This window comes from Phyllostomus hastatus, unplaced genomic scaffold (genome assembly GCF_019186645.2).
Source record: "Phyllostomus hastatus isolate PE091 unplaced genomic scaffold, TTU_PhHast_1.1 phas_scaffold_317, whole genome shotgun sequence".
Taxonomy (NCBI): Eukaryota; Metazoa; Chordata; class Mammalia; order Chiroptera; family Phyllostomidae; genus Phyllostomus; species Phyllostomus hastatus.
In genome coordinates, this window is record NW_025334023.1 from 355474 (window position 1) to 374786 (window position 19313).

The window sequence follows — 19313 nt, forward strand, 5'->3', positions numbered from 1 at the left end:
AAATATTGCATCCTATCCTGGCTGGCATAGCTCAGTGGATTGAGCTCGGACTGCAAACCAAAGTGTCGCAGGTTCGATTCCCAGTCAGGATACATGCCTGGGTTGCAGGCCATGACCCCCCAGCAACCACACATTGATGTTTCTCTCTCTCTCTCTCTTCTCCTTCCCTTCCCTCCCTAAAAATAAATAAATAAAATCTTTGTTAAAAAAATTGCATCCTCTTCTATGTCTGTATTTTAGGTATCCTCCAGGTTCTCCATACCATTATTCTTCAACTTTCTTTGAGTTAAAAGCACTGCATCGCTGCTGGCTTCCTTAGGAGTGGAAAGGGAAGGCAATAATCTGACTCTGTATCACCTTCATTTCCTTTGGATCAGGTGTAATAGAAAAAGTTATGAGATGCCTATGACGCAGGAGGCCAGAGATTTAGGAAGATCAATACCTGTGGATGGGCCAGAAGTATGGGAGGATAGATGGGAAGAGGTGACAGAAGCACCTGAAGTGCTGTGGTCAGGATAAAGAAGGTGTGATCTGGCCTTGGAGAAGATGTAGAAAGGAAGCACTCTGCTTTCCAATCATTCCCAGAGGCTGAGCCATACCCATATGGAGCCCAGTCCAAGAAACTGGGCCCCAGAGGTGGCTCTCAGATTTGCAATTACTTCCACAACCAGGACCTCCTTAAGTTCCTACTTCCACCCCTAATACATAGAGACACAATTCTACAATCATTGCCCAGGAGCACAGATGCTGTCTTCACTCTGGAGCCATGTTTGCGGCAGCTACCACACAAAAGAAATGTGCCCTAAAACACATGCACAAGACATATGCCCTAAAAATGCAATATTCACAAACACTGCATGTACACACATACCTGCATACACACATGTCCTTCAGACATTACATTCCATCTGTGTGTGACTAAACATGCTTGTATCACACAAAATTATTTCATATCACAAATACCGTATACAACAGACATGTGCCCAAACACAAAGACGCCACATGCTGAAAGCTGTAGCCATCCAAATTCAACACATTCCACATACTCGTACATATTAGATATTCTATATAAATTGTTACAAATGTGTAATATTTTATATTCTACATTTTCCATATTTGAAATGTGAATAAAAATAGAGGCAACATTTTTATCAGACACTTATAACGATATTGTCCAACATTCTCAGTAGATGCATTACACATGCCAACTAACAGGTCCATAGAAACACAATCAATATGCAATCAGATCCATTATCCATGAAATATACATGTCAAGGCACACCTACCACATTCACCAAAACACAAATGCACAACTGGCACATTTTCTTTGTACACACACACACACAATGAATATCACTTCTACTCACATAAATATACCTACACCCAGCCACAATCGGAATGTACAGTACTCTCATGGGAAAGCAGTCTACAATAGGCACACATAGATGAACATTGGCACTTTCCACATAAATACTCACACGTGCATACAGAGATGCAAACATTTCATGAGAACTGACTCCTCTTCTGTTTCTATGTCCCTCCCCTCTCTTCAATACTATCATCACCCACAAAAAATAACTATGTAACTACCTTGGAGTCTAAGAAAGAATTTTGAAGGCCCACACAGCTTCACTGACATGGATTTGTGGGAGCAAGCATCATTGAAATCATACATCAAGACAGGAATTAATCATGAGCTGTGGCATTTGCAGCCTTATCACATCAAAACTGTATGTGTTTTCTAGTTGGAAGAGGGAAATAAGGCAAGACCACCAGACCAGAGACACTAGGGTGATCATTCTCCAGGATGGCTTGTCCTGACTGGGTCATAAGTTCTTCTGCATCAGGCACATTCCTGGAAACAGAAATCCAAGATCTATTTAGATAACTAAATGACAGCCTCATCATTTACCCACTAAGAGTAGACATGAAAGTTGGATAAAGAGCTTGAGAAAAAATGGTGACTGTATAAGAACTAAAAGGAGAGCATCGTGAAGTGATGCTAAAGTCTCAGCTCAGGTTAATCACTATTAATTCATTTTGATACAGAATTTCCAAGTTGTGTGATTATTCCCTAAGTTTACTTATTACCTCTGGGGGAAAAGGCAGGCAGGCTAAACACAGTCCAGCTGGGAGAGTGCAACCAAAATCAAAGAAAGAAAAGTAAATGGGCCCATAGAAAGCAGCTCCAGTTCAATGACCTTAGTCCAAATTGACATATGAAACATCTGAGGCCAAAGCTATTTGGCAGGGAGCTTCCCACAGAAAGTGGAAAAGAACAGAGACAGACCTTCTATGTGGTGAGAAACAGAGCAAGAAATGGAACCCATCTCTGACAGGCTCTATAATGTTCTCCTCACGGTCCAAGCTCCCTCTCCTTTTGCATCTGTTTGGCATTATCTTTGCCAGCCCCACTCTGAAGCTACAAGACTGGAGTCCTGATGTCTGTCCTAGAATGAGAGCTGAGTCTTTAGAACAGGGTCTGTGGGCCTTTCAAAAGTCTGCTCCTTCTCTACCTCCTCTAGGAAGCTTTGCCTGACTCCCTCAGCTGGGTTAGGCCAATAATTTAGGTTCGAACATATCACTCTATATCCTTACCCTCTGCAAAGACTAGGAAGTCCTGTAGGACTCATCTTGGAGCCTCACTAGGAGTGTTCTCCTGGAGGGATTTCAACTGCAGGGGGGCCCTTGAAGCTGACAATCTCTGAATACAACAATTTAAATTAGGGCAATATTGTAGAGTCTATGACTCTGTCTCCCTTTCTCCCTTAGAGTTTACTTCTCAAAACACTTCTCCTGATTCCAAAAGGAGCTCAACGTTTTTATTCCCCAGGGATGTAAGTGGAGTGATTCCCCTGTGACACAAATCTCTCCTTCCTTGGAGATGGGCACTGCCGCTAAGGCGTCTCTGTGCAATGGGATAAAACTCAGTTCCTCTGCCACAAAGACATCCTGGGCTCCTGCATAATGTGGAGAGGCAGAGCAGCCTGACACAACAGCCTGGGTGAGTAACCTGGGGATCCACACACCCGCTTCTCCACTTCTCAGATGGGTGGCTGCTGGCATCTCAGCAACTGAGGGAGATGTTAATGGGAAGGATCTTGAAATAAAGCAGAGAAGGAGAAATAATCAGTCTTGGACAATGAAAGAGGCAGTAGTCTCATCCTCTGCTTGAAAAAACAGAGCCTGAGGAGTCTGTGTTCCTAAGGTTCAGGGAGTTACAGCTCAGAGATGAGCTGGAATCTCAGACCGTATTTCCAGGGAGAGATGTCCCCCCACAGTCTCTCACAACAAGGAATGCCTTAGAGGATGTGTCAAGGCATCTTCCCATCTGGCATTCTCATCAGTTTCTTCTTTTTGTTAGCAACTCATTTTTATACTTTAATATCAAAAACATTATTTAATTTGGTTCATGATTTCTTTCATTTCTTTATTAAGGAACGTTTGCGCATAATTTTTTCTCTTTCCTGAATAATTCCTGATCTCCCAGAGTATTTTTACATACCTGTAACTTGTTTTGTCCCTTTGACTGTTTACAAAATATATCTGCTCAAATTCTATGTTTGAGCACTTTCTCTGCTTTTTACTCATCTTTGAATGGGGCAAGTTACACCCTTGTTTCATATTTTCCAAAAATATATCTGAGACAGAAAGAATAGAGGCTGACAGAACTGACACCATCAGCAATATTATTTCTTTGGAAAACATTCTACCATAATATGCACAATCCTCTGCTCTAGAGGCACTCCCCCACCACCTAAAGGGAAAAACAAAAACAAAAAAGGTCATTCTTACCTCCAGAGCAAGCCCATTCCATTGGCTAAATATAGCATACTCTACAGCCCAGCATTCAGGCTAAAACCTCTCTGAGCTCACAGGCTTATCTGTGATGGTTTTTTAAATGTCTGCTCAAAGATATTTGGGTGGCTGTTTCTCTTATGTTCTTTTATTAACCTACCTTTGAAGTGTCCTTGTTTGTTTATTTACTTCTTTGTTTGTATTGGGATCTAAAGCAACTCAGTAAACCAAAGATAACAAACCTATACTGTCAACACTTCAGGCTTCTACAATATCTTAACAATTGTTTTCCAGGAGGTCACTCTGTTGTTTAAAATAGGGTAGTTTTGATTAGATGATTTACAAACATTTCACATATATTTTTAAATCATTGCTTTCTTCAGTATGTGAATAGATTAGTGTTTTACAGATGAAATGATATTTTCATAGTCAAAAGATTAAAATGCAGTAATTCTCTAGTTTCCTTTTAGACACAGTACTTTTATATAAAATTTATTGGGATAACAGTGGTTAGTAACATTATGTAAACTTTAGGTGTTAAAACTTTATAATACAATATCAGTGTATTCTATTATGTACTCACCACCTGAAGTTTACAGTCCTTGCACCATCATATATTTGACCCACTTTACCCTCTTTGTCTTCCCCCATACCCCACTTCCCTTCAGGTAACAGTCTTCTATTGTCTGCCTCTATGAGTTTCTTTGTTTGTGTGTTGTTTGTTCATTTGTTGCTTTATCTTTTATAGCTCACATATGAGGAGAGGAAAGACAAGAATCATATGATTGCAGTATAATTTTTAATCTTTATGTTTTATATTTGCCATTGCATAAAAACCCATGTCACCTAATTCAGAGCTGGTGTTGTTTTCCAGTAATTGTGTCATGTCTTATTTTTCTTCCAAGATTGAAGTCATGTCTCTGGAGACCTTTTGTGCCTTCCAAGGATGCTCCCTTCCCAGTCCTATGTCAACATGTCCTTTTTCCAGCCACCTGCTTTCCTGATGACTGGCATCCCAGGGCTGGAGGCCCTCCATGGCTGGATCTCCATTCCTTTCTCCTGCATGTACACTGCAGCCCTCACTGGAAACTGCCTCATCCTCCTGGCTGTGAGGAGGACTCCCAGCCTGCACCAGCCCATGTACTACTTCCTGTCCATGCTGGCCCTCACTGATGTGGGCCTCACCTTGTCCACACTGCCCACCACCCTGGCTGTGCTCTGGTTTGACCATAGTCTCATTGCTTTCAATGCCTGCCTGGTCCAAATGTTCTTCCTCCACTCCTTCTCTGTGGTGGAGTCCTCGGTGCTCCTGGCCATGTCATTTGACCGCTTTGTGGCCATCTCCAAGCCCCTGCGCTATGCAGCTATCCTCACCAATACTGTCATCACCAGGATTGGACTGACCATTGTGGCTAGAGCCACTGTGTCCCTCTTCCCAGTACCCTTCTTACTGAAGAGACTCAACTTTTGCCCTGGCAAGATCCTCCTATCCCATTCATTCTGCTTCCATGCAGATGTCATGAAAAAGGCCTGTGCAGACATTACCATCAATATCCTTTACGGGCTGTATGTAGTTCTGTCCACAGTGGGAGTAGACTCCTTGCTTATTGTCCTATCTTATACCCTTATTCTTCATACAGTCATGGGCCTGGCCTCTCCCAGAGAACGCATCCGGGCCCTCAACACTTGTATTTCTCATATCTTAGCTGTTCTGGTTTTCTACATCCCAGTCATAGGTGTGTCCATGATTCACCGTTTTGGAAGGCACCTGCCTCACATTGTACATGCTCTTATTGCCTATGTGTACCTGATGGTACCCCCTGTGCTCAACCCCATCATCTACAGCGTGAAATCCAAGCCCATTAGAGATGCTATGTTCAGAGTGCTGAGGGGGGAAGGGCCAAGGCTGATAAAATCAAGAAACAACCTCAAGGTCTGAGGGAAAACATGGCCGAACAGTCTTATCTTTGTCCAGAAAGCCCTTATTTTGAGCCTTGACCCAGACACATAAATCAAGAGTATGACAAGCAAATGGAAACCCCCAGACTGATGGGTCAAGAACAGTCTTGATTCTTTGCTGCACTCATTAATCTCAGTTATTGCATCCAGTGTTTACTTGTGTAAGAATCTGTGCTCAATACTAGATATTAACATGAACCATGCAGGATCTTTTCCCTACTTTGGAGGACACAGGCTTATAAATATACCATTATAACCAAGTGTGCTGAGGCTGTGCTGGATACACACTCAGTGCTTAGCAATCTAGAAGAGGGTTTCTTGCCTTGTTGAGAGGAAACTGGAAAGGACTTGGGTAAGAAGGAGGATGAAAGGTGAGGGGGAGTCAGGCAGGTAGAAAAGTTGGGCAAGGGAAAGGCATGCCTAATAAAGGAAAACAATGTAAGACAGTAGAGGTATGTAATTATTTGATCTCCTTCCAGAAAGGCCAGTCAGTAGTCATATGTGACTCAGAATTTGTGTAGGTCTTGGAGGAAGAAGGACAGGAGATGAACTAGAGACAATGAGCAATGGTGAGACTTCTTGGGGTGTTTCAGATCTGATTAAAACCTTTGGCCTTTGCTTTTTGTCTGAAAGTCAGCCATGGAAAGGCTATCATCGCACTGTAAAATTTTCACTGGCTTACCTGTGTATATCAGATTGAAAAGGTAAGAGTGGAGGATGTAAGGTTATAATGTAAGTCTTATTGAAATGTAAGGTTAAATTAAGGTTATAAAAAGAATGCATGTAGGAGGTTGTTGGAAGAGTGTAGAAAAAGCAAAATGGAAGCTGAAATTAAATCGGTGTCACCAGTAGTGGGAAAAATGTAGACATATTTTTTAAAACTTATATCTCTATGTTTCCTACTCGGGCCCCTGGAAGTCCTTAGAAGCAATGACACCAGTAGTGGGAAGCAGAGCTAGCATCCCCTACTATATCTAAATGCCATTTCCCCCTACAGAAACCTGGAATCCTTGGAGCAATTGCTAATTCCAGGTATGAAATACTGAGAACAAAAGGTGATACATGCCTGAAAGCAATAAAGAACACAAAAACAATAGCATAATGTAGAAAATATAAACAAATACAGAAACCCATTTGGAGGAGCTACCAGTGGCCAAAGGTAGGCCAACGGGAACATGGAAAATAAACAAATGGGGAGGAAAGAAAAGGAAGAAGAAAACTCTTCTTTATAAAAAGAATGGCATGTAATAAGTGCTAAGGTATCAACAGATTTAGAAAATTACCTTTCTGCAGTTTTTTCATGTAATTTAAAGTAATTAAAAAATACTTAAAGGGTATTGAAAACAGAATATTTACACAGTCTCAAAGTATCACTGCAAAGTTTAGTTACTAAATACAAAAGAATAAATGTACCTTTACAATAAAGACATTGACAATTACTACCTTAAGCAAGTGATAAAACTTAACCCATATTGGGGTAATTTGGCTTTACCCTACTGTTATGAACATTAAGGACATTGCATGTGCAAAATCCCTACCAAAGATATTCAACCTGAACCTGACCATGAGGAAATCATCAGAAAAATCTTGCACATGGGAAGCAACACACACACACACACACACACACACACACACACCCCTAGCCTGGAATTTATTTAAAATGTAAGGTTATAAAAAACCATGTCAGGGGAATTAATCTAAATTAAGAGAGATTAAAGGGGCTGGACCATAACCAAATGCTAGCATTAACAATTCATTACTAGAACAGTTGTGAACTTTACATATATGTTATATATTTATGATATTATTAGGTTAGTATAATTTGTTTAGTTTTGAAAATGGTGCTGTGGTTATATAGGAGAATCTACTTTTCAGATATACATACTTAGTATTTATTGAGAAAGGTTATAATGTCTAGAATTTATTTTCATGGAAATAAGTGAAAATTACAAGTCTGCATGTGTGTGTGTGTATGTGCATGTGTGTGAATGTACGAGTGTAGAAAGAGGAGAAAAAAGAGATGGATAGATAGGGAGACAAAACAATATGACAAAAATGTTATCAATCTAGGTGATAGGAATACAAGTGTTTATTATAATAGTCTTTTAATTTTCCATAGTTTGAAATGTATAAAAACTAAAATGTGTGAGGAAATACACATACATATTTCAAAATATATGTGTATATGTGTATTTATATGTACACACATACATATATACACTGCATTTTCAAACTACAATGAGTTTATTGGAGGATAATTCCAGGAGACGTCAAGGGGCATTTGTATACTATACACAATTATTATATGCGTGGGATTCTCCTATATTTTAAGAGAGACAGGAAAGAGCTTCAATAAGCTGATTCATTGGTATTCAAAGTACAGAATTAGAATGCAGAGGAAGCAAGAAAGCAAAATATTTATACTTTCTTTCTACTGAAATGTAATTTCCATTAAGGCTCCAAAAATGGAATTTTGCTAACTCTCACCCCAAGCCGTGTCAGTGGTTTCAACAGTGATCCTTCAGCACCCTCTGCTTCCAATTGTAGTTTTTAACCCACTGTGTCATAATTATATATAATTGTATGTGAGACTGTGAAATCCTTGAGACTAAGGATCAGGGACTATATTTTAGTCAACATGGGCCTAGCACATAAAAGCTCACCACTCAGTAAGTGATGTTTTTAGTGGATGAAAGAATGAAGACAGTGAAAGAATGTAGCATGTGGTGGCAGCAGAGTGATGGACCCATCACCACTCAGGGCTGGGGAGTGAATATCCCAGCATTCGTTGCTGCTATAGTACTCCCTACAACTTTTTCCCTCTTAAGTAGAAGACTCTGGTCTTTTCCAGGACGAGATCAAAGGTTCTGTGCTCTGTGTCCTGCTCCTTGATCTTCTCTTTTCTGTTTTCTTTGTTGGTTGCATACATCTTTTTTTAGAGCACTTACCATCTGCTATTGAAATTACCCTTTGTACTAATCCTAGTTCCTCAGAGACAGCACGGATTCCTGCTTTACAATGAATGCCTTCATTACCTGGCTAAGGGAATGGCCCAGAGGTGGCTTCCAAAACATTACTTTAATAAACCTATTTATGAATCAGAATCCCAAACAAATAGCCTGAAGTGTATTTATTCATTTATTTAACAATTACTTACTAAGTTTACACCACATTTCAAGCAATCCTGGCTGTAGGTATAGCCTTTCACATCTATGGTGCAAATGGGCATCCCTTGCTCCAGAAAGGCTCCTTCAAGAATACCCTTTCTCTGGTCACGCACTGTTGCCTGAAATTACAACATTAGTTAGTGACTTTAGATTTTAGTTAGACATCACTCTCTTCTACCTCGCCTTTCAAAATTCAGTGTCCCTGGGGGAGGGACTCCCTCATTCCAGTTATCCCAAAGGGGACACTCAGGTAAGCACTTTGCTCAATATCAGGGGCACTGGCAAAAACCTGGGGAATGAGTAAGGTGAAAGCAGGATTTAGAGGCCAATGTTTGGAAACATAAATATTGACTTAAGATGTTTTCTGCAGATCTCTCTTCAAGATCCTGATATAAATTCTATTGTGTATATATCCAGAAGTGGGATTGATTAATCATTACTGCAGTTCTATTCTTAATTTTCTGAGGAACCTCCATTCTATTTTCCACAGTGGCTACAGCACTTTCCATCACTACCAAGAGTGCACAGGGGTTCCAATTTTCCCACTGTGCAGAAAAAAATAAGCAAAGTCTCCTTTGTGACCTGTGGCCTGGACGTCCCTGGGGAGCAGCAACACACTAAGGCATCCAGCCAGAGGTATAAAGGTAACATCTTAGTTGCAGAGATTTCCTGGGCTCATGCAGGATATGAAGAGATAGAGAAGGTTGTGACAACGAGCAGAGTGAGTAACTTGGGTCCCACACAATCCCATCTACACTACTTAGAAGGATGAGGGCCTAATTGGTGAGTCTGACATCCCCTCTCTGTCAGCTGCTACCAGGTAGAGAAGCATATGGGGTGGAGGATGAGCAGACATCAAAAGCAGGGAGAAAAGTGAGGAAGCCTGCATCCATAGATGGCAGGCCTATGACCTTCAAGAAGGGGTAGGAAGTTAAGGGGGCTGCTTTCCTGAAGCACAGAGGCTTCCCAAATCAGATAACTCTTCAGAAAGCCAGACTCTGTGTCCAACCAGATTACTACCCTTTTGTTCCTCTAAGTAGGGTCAAGTACAAAGGGATGTTAAGATTCCATCCCAGACAGTATCTGGCCAGTGACCTGAATGCTTGGTTTCTAAACTGTCTAAGATTGTCTTCACATCTTTTTAATTAAGAAGGGTTCTTTTTAGAAAAGCATTTGGCTTACATGTGTATTAAAAATGATTACCACCATACCATTAGATAACACCTTCATCACATCACATAATTAGCATTTCCTTGTCATGGAAAAAAAAAGAAATAAAAGTACTTGGCTTTGGGGGTAAAGAAAGCATGGTGGATCCCACCTTTTGTTTCCAGGCAGCTAGACTTTCCCACATGCACCCAGTCACAGGTTAACAGAATCCTGGAGTGAGTGCTAAAAGGGAAATGATTGAATCCCTCAGGGGAAAGCTACAATTTTTAAATATCTTTGACCCTTTTATGTCCTGGAGATAATAATAGAAGACCAAACCTAATTGGATTTCCAGGTTTAAGTGACTGCTTTTGGACTCCATGGGAATCAGAAAACGTGGCAATCCAATTGTTCTGCTAACATGGGCATTTTAGTAAATACACACACACGTACAAACTGTCCTTTCACCACACAGAATACCTTCCCAATGTCAGGCCCCTCACAACACTGTCAGAGTCATAAAACATAAAAATGGAAAAAGCATTATCCAGACAGAAGGAAGAAATTGGCTTGATCCTATAAGAGTTGCCCCTAACTTTTGGAAATTTGTCTTAAATGCTACCCTAAAATTTTACCCTTGTGAGCTCTAAAGTTTTTATAATATTCAGCTTCGTTTAGCAATGGGATCCTCAAGCCACAGCCAAGAGCAGCAGATCACAAAAACATCCACAGGTACACAGGACCTACATATCAACTAGGGGACAAAGGTTAAGTTCTAACATAAGGCACTGAGGATTTGTCAACTACTCAACAATAGATAAATCAATGCAGGATAAAATAGAAAGAACTGTGACATTCATCCCAGCTAAAAATTAATCCTTCAATTCCTGCAAGTTATATAGACAGGCCAGAATTACCCTCTATTCTGACTTAAACTACCAATGACAAAGAATATTTCTTGGATTGATTCTAAGAAAACCCAAATAAGACTGGATGAAAATAAATTTCAATTGTGTTCATCTGAAAGAGCCACTGGTCTTTACTTACATACAAACTAGAGAGCATAAATTGTGAACAAACATATATACACCTAGGAGATGCTGTACTAAGGGCTGGGGTGGAAAGGAATTAGATTGAAAATTAAGGAGTTTTCATTCAATAATTCATTTTCTTGTTCATTCATTGATTGTACCTGAAAAAAACAGAGGACAGAAATTTGGAAATCATCACAATCACAACAGTAAGTTTAAATGAGGTTTCTGATGAAATGTGATTTGGATTAGTGAAATGAACAGTAAGGATGAGGAGATAATTAGCACAATGAATGGCACTGTAAGAAGAACACAAAAGTTCGTGCTGAGGGGTAAACAGAAGAGTTTTTGGAAAAATAGGAAGAGGTTTTATTTGCAGGGCCCCAAATCACATCATGGAACAGCAGGAGAAAACAATCCCTCCCACATAATCCAACCAAACAGCCCCACACTTCGCAAATTTCCAGCATCTAGCACCAACCATTGGCCAATACAGACGGTGTAAGACTGTTCAAAGTGTTTAAGCCAAATACACCTGAATTTCAATTTTGAATTTTCAAACAAACAAAATAGTGAGAAATCGAATATCCAGAACGTAAGAGATAGATATTCAACAGTTGATACGTTAGTAAACTTAGTTGCCCAGCATCAAACACCAAAATTAGAACAGACCCACTGAACACTAAAGGAGTCTAAATTTGTATCTTTGATACATGTTTTCAGTTGGTGTTTATAGAGATTCTAACTTTGGGTCCTCGGCCCCTGCAGCTGTGCCCTTCCCAGCTAGGACAGATGTCAGTGCTGAGTGATTTACTGGGGGCCACATTCAAGGGCAAATAGAGGCCTCAAGATGGGTGTGCTAAGGGGCTGAACAAAATGTTCAACTGGTATGCTGAGTTCTCTGGGGAACATTAATGAATGGAGTGAAAGGATGATTCCCAAAAAGCACAGTGTAGCCTCTTAAACTGGCATCCAGTGACCCTGACTGATGTTCTCTGGGCAAGGCATAGATGGACCCTATATATGTAAGTGTCCTCAGTGACCTGGTGAGAACCAACTGTCTCTTCATTTACCAAAAGTTCCCTAATATTGATTTTCATTTTCACCTGGGACTTTATCATTACTGGGACTTAACTAAAAGACGATGTCCTAGGATGTGTACTCAAACCCCTCACACACACACACACACACACACACACAAAACCCCACCAACACTAATAAAGTTAGAACTTATTATTCAGTTCTAATAACTGGTCCAGGGTAAAGCTGCTGTCTTCCTGAGGTGGGCTTAAGAATTTCTCTCCTTTCACGTTAGCTAAAATATTTCCCTTTTCTGTCTGTCAGCAAGGTAAATATGAGACGATTATATGAAAGAACTTAGAAATGTTGCATTTTCCTGTATCAGTGGAATAACAGTAGAGACCAGGACAAAGGCGATGATGATGACAATGGCGATGATTATCATTTAGAGAATGCTTTACATATTAAAGTGTATTAACAAACATCACTTCACTTAATGAAGAGTCTGGAAAGAGTATAGAACTTCTATTTAGAAACAATTAAATTCTAAATCCATTTCAGTCATTAATTTCCTGGTAATCATAAAGAAGTTAAACTATCTCCTACATTCTGCATTTGTTTTGAGAACTCATTAGCTAATGTATGCACATTCCTAGAACAACTAATAATACAAAGTAAGAACAGAGAAACAAGAAATAATTAATTTAAAAGCCTATACAGCATAAATAAATGTTTTCCTAATGACAGGTGTCCTGTCAGTGTCTTTTGTCTGTCCCAGTTGAAGAGGTCACATCCTTCTGGAGACCTTTTGTGCCTTCCAAGGATGCTCCCTTCCCAGTCCTATGTCAACATGTCCTTTTTCCAGCCACCTGCTTTCCTGATGACTGGCATCCCAGGGCTGGAGGCCCTCCATGGCTGGATCTCCATTCCTTTCTCCTGCATGTACACTGCAGCCCTCACTGGAAACTGCCTCATCCTCCTGGCTGTGAGGAGGACTCCCAGCCTGCACCAGCCCATGTACTACTTCCTGTCCATGCTGGCCCTCACTGATGTGGGCCTCACCTTGTCCACACTGCCCACCACCCTGGCTGTGCTCTGGTTTGACCATAGTCTCATTGCTTTCAATGCCTGCCTGGTCCAACAGTTCTTCCTCCACTCCTTCTCTGTGGTGGAGTCCTCGGTGCTCCTGGCCATGTCATTTGACCGCTTTGTGGCCATCTCCAAGCCCCTGCACTATGCAGCTGTCCTCACAAATACTATCGTCCTCAGGATTGGACTAGCCATTGTAGCCCGTGCTATTCTATCTCTCTTCCCACTGCCATTCTTGCTTAAACGTCTGAACTTCTGCCCTAACAAGATCATCTTGTCCCATTCATTCTGTTTCCATCCTGATGTAATGAGAAGAGCTTGTGCTGATATCACCATAAACATCCTCTATGGACTCTATGTGGTTGTGTCCACTGGAAGCATAGACTCCCTGCTCACTGTCCTGTCCTACTCTCTCATCCTGCACACAGTCCTGGGGCTGGCCTCTCCCCAGGAGCGTGTCCGGGCCCTCAACGCATGTATCTCCCACATCCTAGCAGTCTTTGTCTTCTTCATCCCAGGCATTACCATGTCCATGATTCACCGTTTTGGAAGGCACCTACCCCCAACTGTACATGCCCTGGTTGCCTATGTGTACCTGGTGGTACCCCCTGTGCTCAACCCCATCATCTACAGTGTGAAATCCAAGCCCATCAGGGAGGCCATGCTTAGAGTGCTGAGGGGGGAAGGGCCAAGGCTGATGAAACTATGAAATATAACACAGCCAGGATATGCTAACAGAGACTTGCTATAAACTCACAGAAACCTGCTACCTTCAGCAAGCACAGATAATTCTTAGTCTCTCTTAACAGTGGAAAGATCATGTGACTTACTCCTGTTAGAAATTTATGTTCATCATGTGCTTTGTAGTGAAAGCAGTGCTGAGGAATAAAGACTGAGAAATATATAACACATGGTCCTTTCCAGAAACACAATTGTGTAGCAGGATAAAGACATGTGTGTGTATATATATGTTTGTGTGTATGTGTGTGTATATACATACACATATATACATATATATAAAATATAAAATTCCACTCATAAGTATAATAGTAAAGTTATTTGCAAGAGATTACTAGAAACTGCAAATTGATAGTTGCCAGAATTTACTAAGAAAAATTATACAAACACCAACAAGGAAGATGATCCTTTTCACTTCACCTTTTAAAAAAAATGTGGGGCAGAGTGTCGGTTCTAGGCAACATAGAAATCGAGTAAAACAGAGAAAAATCTAGAAAACAAAAGCAACATAAAAAAAAACTCCACATTTTGAAAAAGTAAAAGTGTTTGTGGAAGGATGAGCATCTCTGTACTTTTTTACATCTCTACTGCTTATTCTAGCTTCACCAGTGTGACTGTGGTCTGAAAAGGGAGAGGGAGGGGATGAAGTCAGAAAGGTAGACTACACAGGACTGCACATACTACATACTAAGTAGCTTGCTTTGTATCAAATGCATGCGAATCATTTGTTAAATACTTTTACAATAACATAAGTTAGGAGTATGACTTGCAGATTAGAATTATGTTGGATGTGTGAACAAGACTGGAGCCTAACACACTATCAGTTTTTATCTGGTCTCATGGCCTTGCCAGACACCGTTCACTCTGCCTCCAACATTCTCCTCACCCCACTTACCTGCATGGCATTTCTGCCTACCTTCTCATTTGTCAAGCAGAGGCCTAATTTCTCAGAAAATCCTAATTAAGTTTCTTTTCCCACATTAAACATTGGACTGTGTTTGCCTCCTGCACATGAGTAATAATCTGTCAGTCAACAATACTGCAACTCCAAAGGTGCCCAAGTCAACTCAGTGCCTAGTGGTGTTTGTGGAATAATAGTAGTCCAACATTCTTTTGCATGTGGAAATGAATTTGAGTCCCCAATGGATTAATTCATCTAAGAGGCAACTTGGAGATTTTACCTCCAGGCAGCCTCTGGCATTTCAGAAAAAAAGAATACATATAAGTAATTACAAAAGTCAGGGAGAAGTTTTCTTGATGAACTTGGATAGCTGATCTGAAGGTGTGAGAAGTCAAACACAAGTGATTCACTGAATTAAGCCCCATCACCTAGTGAAGGTTTCCTACTTTTTCACTTTAGGGGAACTCCCCTGCCATCTTCCCAAAATTGATGTCCTTCATACCTCTGTGGAATACTCTGGCTCCATGAATTTTCATAGGAAAATGGTGACTATACTAAGATTTGTCAATATATTTCTGTTTGAGTGTAACTTCTTCCAAAGTGAAGCTGTGAGGGCATGTATGTCTTTCTTCATACCTCCCCCAGCAACACTCCTCCTGAAAAGGTGAGGTTCAATATTGCAAGATCTTCCTATATCATGTCTGCACTGGGTAAGTAATATCCTATGTTGCAGTGGTTAAGAACACAAACTTTACACTCAGGGAAACAAATCTTAAATTCTGTCAAACATGTGTCTTATACTTACCAGGTATCAAACTTGGAGCATTTCACCATTTATGTATTAACAAACCGGGTTTTTTGTTGCTGTTTTCGTTTTATTACTGACCCCTATATGCCAAGTACCCTGCTAGGTGATGAGAATACAATGGTACCAAGACCAACCTCATTCTTATGTAAGAAATACAGATCAATTAAATATCTCTAACTGCTTTTGTCACCAGATGTAGGTCCTTTTTCTTTTAAGGACTCGTAATTAGATCAGGCCTACCAAGATATAAACTACCTGTCTGCTGGGGACCACTCTGTGTGGTTTCTGAGACTGTAGCCCCACAAGAACAAGCCTGAAAGGGGCTAGTAAATCTCCCTGGAAAACCAGGTAAAAACACAGATGGCAAGCATACCTGACTCTAACACCAAGCGTCCACATGGGAATCGGGCCTGAAATGTACATTGTATCCTTTGAAAGCTTGCTCTGCTTTGTTTTGTATAACCATGATGATATAAACCCCATGTTCAAGTCCAAGGCACAAGGAATAAGCTCCTTATCTCATTAAATACATCTTAGAGACCCTCTGGCATCAGCATGACTAACAGACCCTGACCTATGACAGATCTCTGTGTTCCTTCAATTACTATCTATAGATAATACCTGTTTTTGTATGGCTATAGCCTTTTAGACATTGATTGATGAGCTATGCATGTATGCTGTGCACACCTACACATACCATTCCCAAAAAAGTCATTTGGAAGAAGGGCTCAGGGCATTCTCCACTGGAGGGAATTGCCACCCCCTTTCCCACCAGAACAGCAAGACTGTGTCTGGGACAACTTATTTACCATCATGGAGGATGTGAGGATTCTGTGGGCCATACTTCCACCCACACCTGTCATAAAGTTAATTGTGTCACATAACATAACACAAGCATGGGAGTGGTATTTCAAAATATTCAAACATTATGAAAACTCAAACAGGACACTTTTGTGGGGACATTTTCAGACTTCTGCCTACTACAGTGACTGAATAAATGGATTAATTAATGGATATTTCTACCAAAGCAAATGATAAAGAATATCTAAACTATTCTAAGGGGTCAGGAATGGCTTTTCTCAAGAAGTGGTCATTAATGTCTAATTATTGAAGATAAATTAATTAGAAAAAGGGAAGAGTGGGTGTTTAGGGGAAGGTATTTTAGTAACAGAAAAACATGTCTCCAAAGAGCTTATAGGAACAGAAGCATGGTATGGTTAAGGAATGGAAGGAAAGGCAGGGTGACTGGAAGTCAAAGAGCAAGGAACCCATGGCTCAAGATCTGCCTGAAAACATAAATGAGGACCAATCAGAAATATGGGAAATGATTAGGGCCATAAGGAAGGATGGGAGTAGTTTTGATACGATCATATTGATTTTAGAAAGATTATTTCATACTGTGTGGTAGAGAACAGACTGAATTAAAGCTATAATATGCAAACTTACCAATTAGAAGGCTATGGAAATAGTCAAATGGAGTAGACCTATAAATAGAAAGAAACAGATGTGGCTTATGGTCAAAATAGTGGCATAGGAATGTGAACTCCCTGAAACTTCCCGCAATCACATCAAAATTATAACAAAACTACAGAACAACCATCATTCAGAACCACCTTAAATCTAGCTGAACAGAAACCCTATAACTAAGCATATAAAAAAGCCACATCAAGACTGGTAGGAAAGGTGCAAACCAGGAATGGGATGATCCCACACCCATGTGCGGTGGTTAAAAACTGGGAGAGATTATCCCAGGTGGGGAGGTCCCCCTTGAGGAGCCAGGAGTCCCAGTCTCAAACCAGAACCCGCAGTCCAGGGTTCCACTGCTGGATTTACAAGTCCCCATAATTTCTGGGTATAAATACTAGCAGAGATTGTAGATAAGTAAGACAGAGGGCTCCTGTAGTCCCAGGCACTCCTTTGAAAGGGCTCATTCACTGACTACTTGGACTCACTTGCTCTGAGCTCCAGCACTGGGGCTGCAGTACAAAAGCTGCAAGGGACATATGGGGAGAAACTGGGTTGTCCAGAAACAGCTGGAGGAGCAGCTTGCTCCCAGACACAAGTGCGGGCAGAGGCCATTATGTACTGGATGATCCCTCTCCCTATATAGCTGGCAGGTGGACACCCTATCTGAGTTTCCATCAACCTAACACTGTTTGCCCCACCCTGGAACTCCCTGAGAGGGATGAAAGATGGGGACATACAGCCAACATTGCTCTACCCAGAAAAGCTATCATTTAGAATCTAAGGGCAGATAAAGAGCTTCCCAGACAAGAAAAAACTAAATGAGTTCATCATCACCAAACCATTACTACAGAAAATGTTAAAGAAACTTATTTAACAAAAAGGAGAAGATCAAAACTATGAACAATAAAATGGCAAAAAAATACATATGTATCAACAATTGAATCTAAAAAACAAACTAAGCAACAAGAACAGAGATAAAAGCGTGGATACAGAGAGCATTTTGATGGTTGCCAGATGGGAAAGGGTGTGGGAGAATGGGCAAGAGGTGAGGGGATTGAGTACAAATAGGTAGTTATAGAACAACCATGGGGATGTAAAGTACTGTATAGCCAATGGAGTAGCCAAAGGACTTATATGCATGACTCATGCATTTCAAAACAGGGGGGGCTATTGCCTGAGGGAGTGTGTAGTGTCCTTGAAAGGAGAGCTGCCTGGTTGCTATGCTTGTAAAGAGCAAGACTGTCCTCTGTTCCATACCCAACATGACTGCAAATGAAGCACAGTTCTGAAAACTCCCTCTCCTACCAGCTAACAGCCACCCTCAAATGGCCAATCTTATCTACATCTGCCACTCCTTTTATGCCCTCTTAGCCATGATTCCCAATCCTTGTTACCTTTCAGAGTCACCTGTGAAGCCTCTTCAAACTCACAGTTTGCTGAGCCCTATGCAAGATCTCCGGAATTAGAATCTCTAATAACAGTAGACCTAGAAACCTGCACTTCCAAAAAGTTCTCCAGGTGGGCCTCATGTACAGTTGGAGAGCATTTGTCCATGAATCAGCAGCATATAACAAGCATTATTCCAAACATCTTCTGTGCCCTAAGATAATTCTCAATAAATTTTAACATTCAAATTATGTAAAGTATGTTCTCTGACCACAAGGAAATTCAATTAGAAAGCAATAGCATAAAAATCTCTGGAAAACTCCTCAAACCTTTGAAAAGTAAATAATGCATGTCTAAATAAACTATAGGTCAAAGAAGAAACCAACAGGAAAATTATTTTGAACTGAATGGAAAGGAAATACATCAACTTTGTGGGATGTAAGTGTCAAGCAGTACTTAAAAGGGAAATGTTTAGTGTTATAGCACCTATATAAAAAAAAAAGATCCCAGTAGTATCAGCTTACACCTTAAGAACCTAGAAAAATAAAAGAAATTGAAATCCTATTTAAGCAGAAAAAGAAAATGATAAAGAAAAGAAATCAACAAAACAAAAAAGAGAAAATCAATGAAACTGAAATCTGTTTCATTGAAAAAAGCAATAAGATACATAAAGCTCTATCCAGATTGAACAAGAAGAGAGAGGTGGGGGGTGGGAGAAAGAGAGAGACAGACATCAATACGAGGAATGAGAGAGGTGAGCTCACTACAGATGCTACAGATATTTAAAGTATTACAGGAGA

At 40.5% G+C, this 19313-nt stretch overlaps 2 protein-coding genes across 2 annotated transcripts; both read left to right on the plus strand.

Moving 5' to 3' along the window:
• Positions 1–4744: 4744 nt before the first annotated feature.
• LOC123805319 (olfactory receptor 51I2-like) lies at positions 4745–5737 on the plus strand. The gene has a single exon (XM_045817798.1). It carries the CDS (start codon positions 4745–4747, stop codon positions 5735–5737), a length of 993 nt encoding a protein of 330 aa, XP_045673754.1.
• Positions 5738–12947: 7210 nt separating this feature from the next.
• On the plus strand, positions 12948–13922 carry LOC123805320 (olfactory receptor 51I2-like). The gene has a single exon (XM_045817799.1). The coding sequence runs from the start codon at positions 12948–12950 to the stop codon at positions 13920–13922; it is 975 nt and encodes a 324-aa protein (XP_045673755.1).
• Positions 13923–19313: the final 5391 nt, after the last annotated feature.

Bases quoted from the DNA above. Each gene is read 5' to 3' on its own strand.
- LOC123805319 (XM_045817798.1), top strand. From the start codon at position 4,745: ATGCTCCCTTCCCAGTCCTATGTCAACATGTCCTTTTTCCAGCCACCT.
- LOC123805320 (XM_045817799.1), top strand. From the start codon at position 12,948: ATGCTCCCTTCCCAGTCCTATGTCAACATGTCCTTTTTCCAGCCACCT.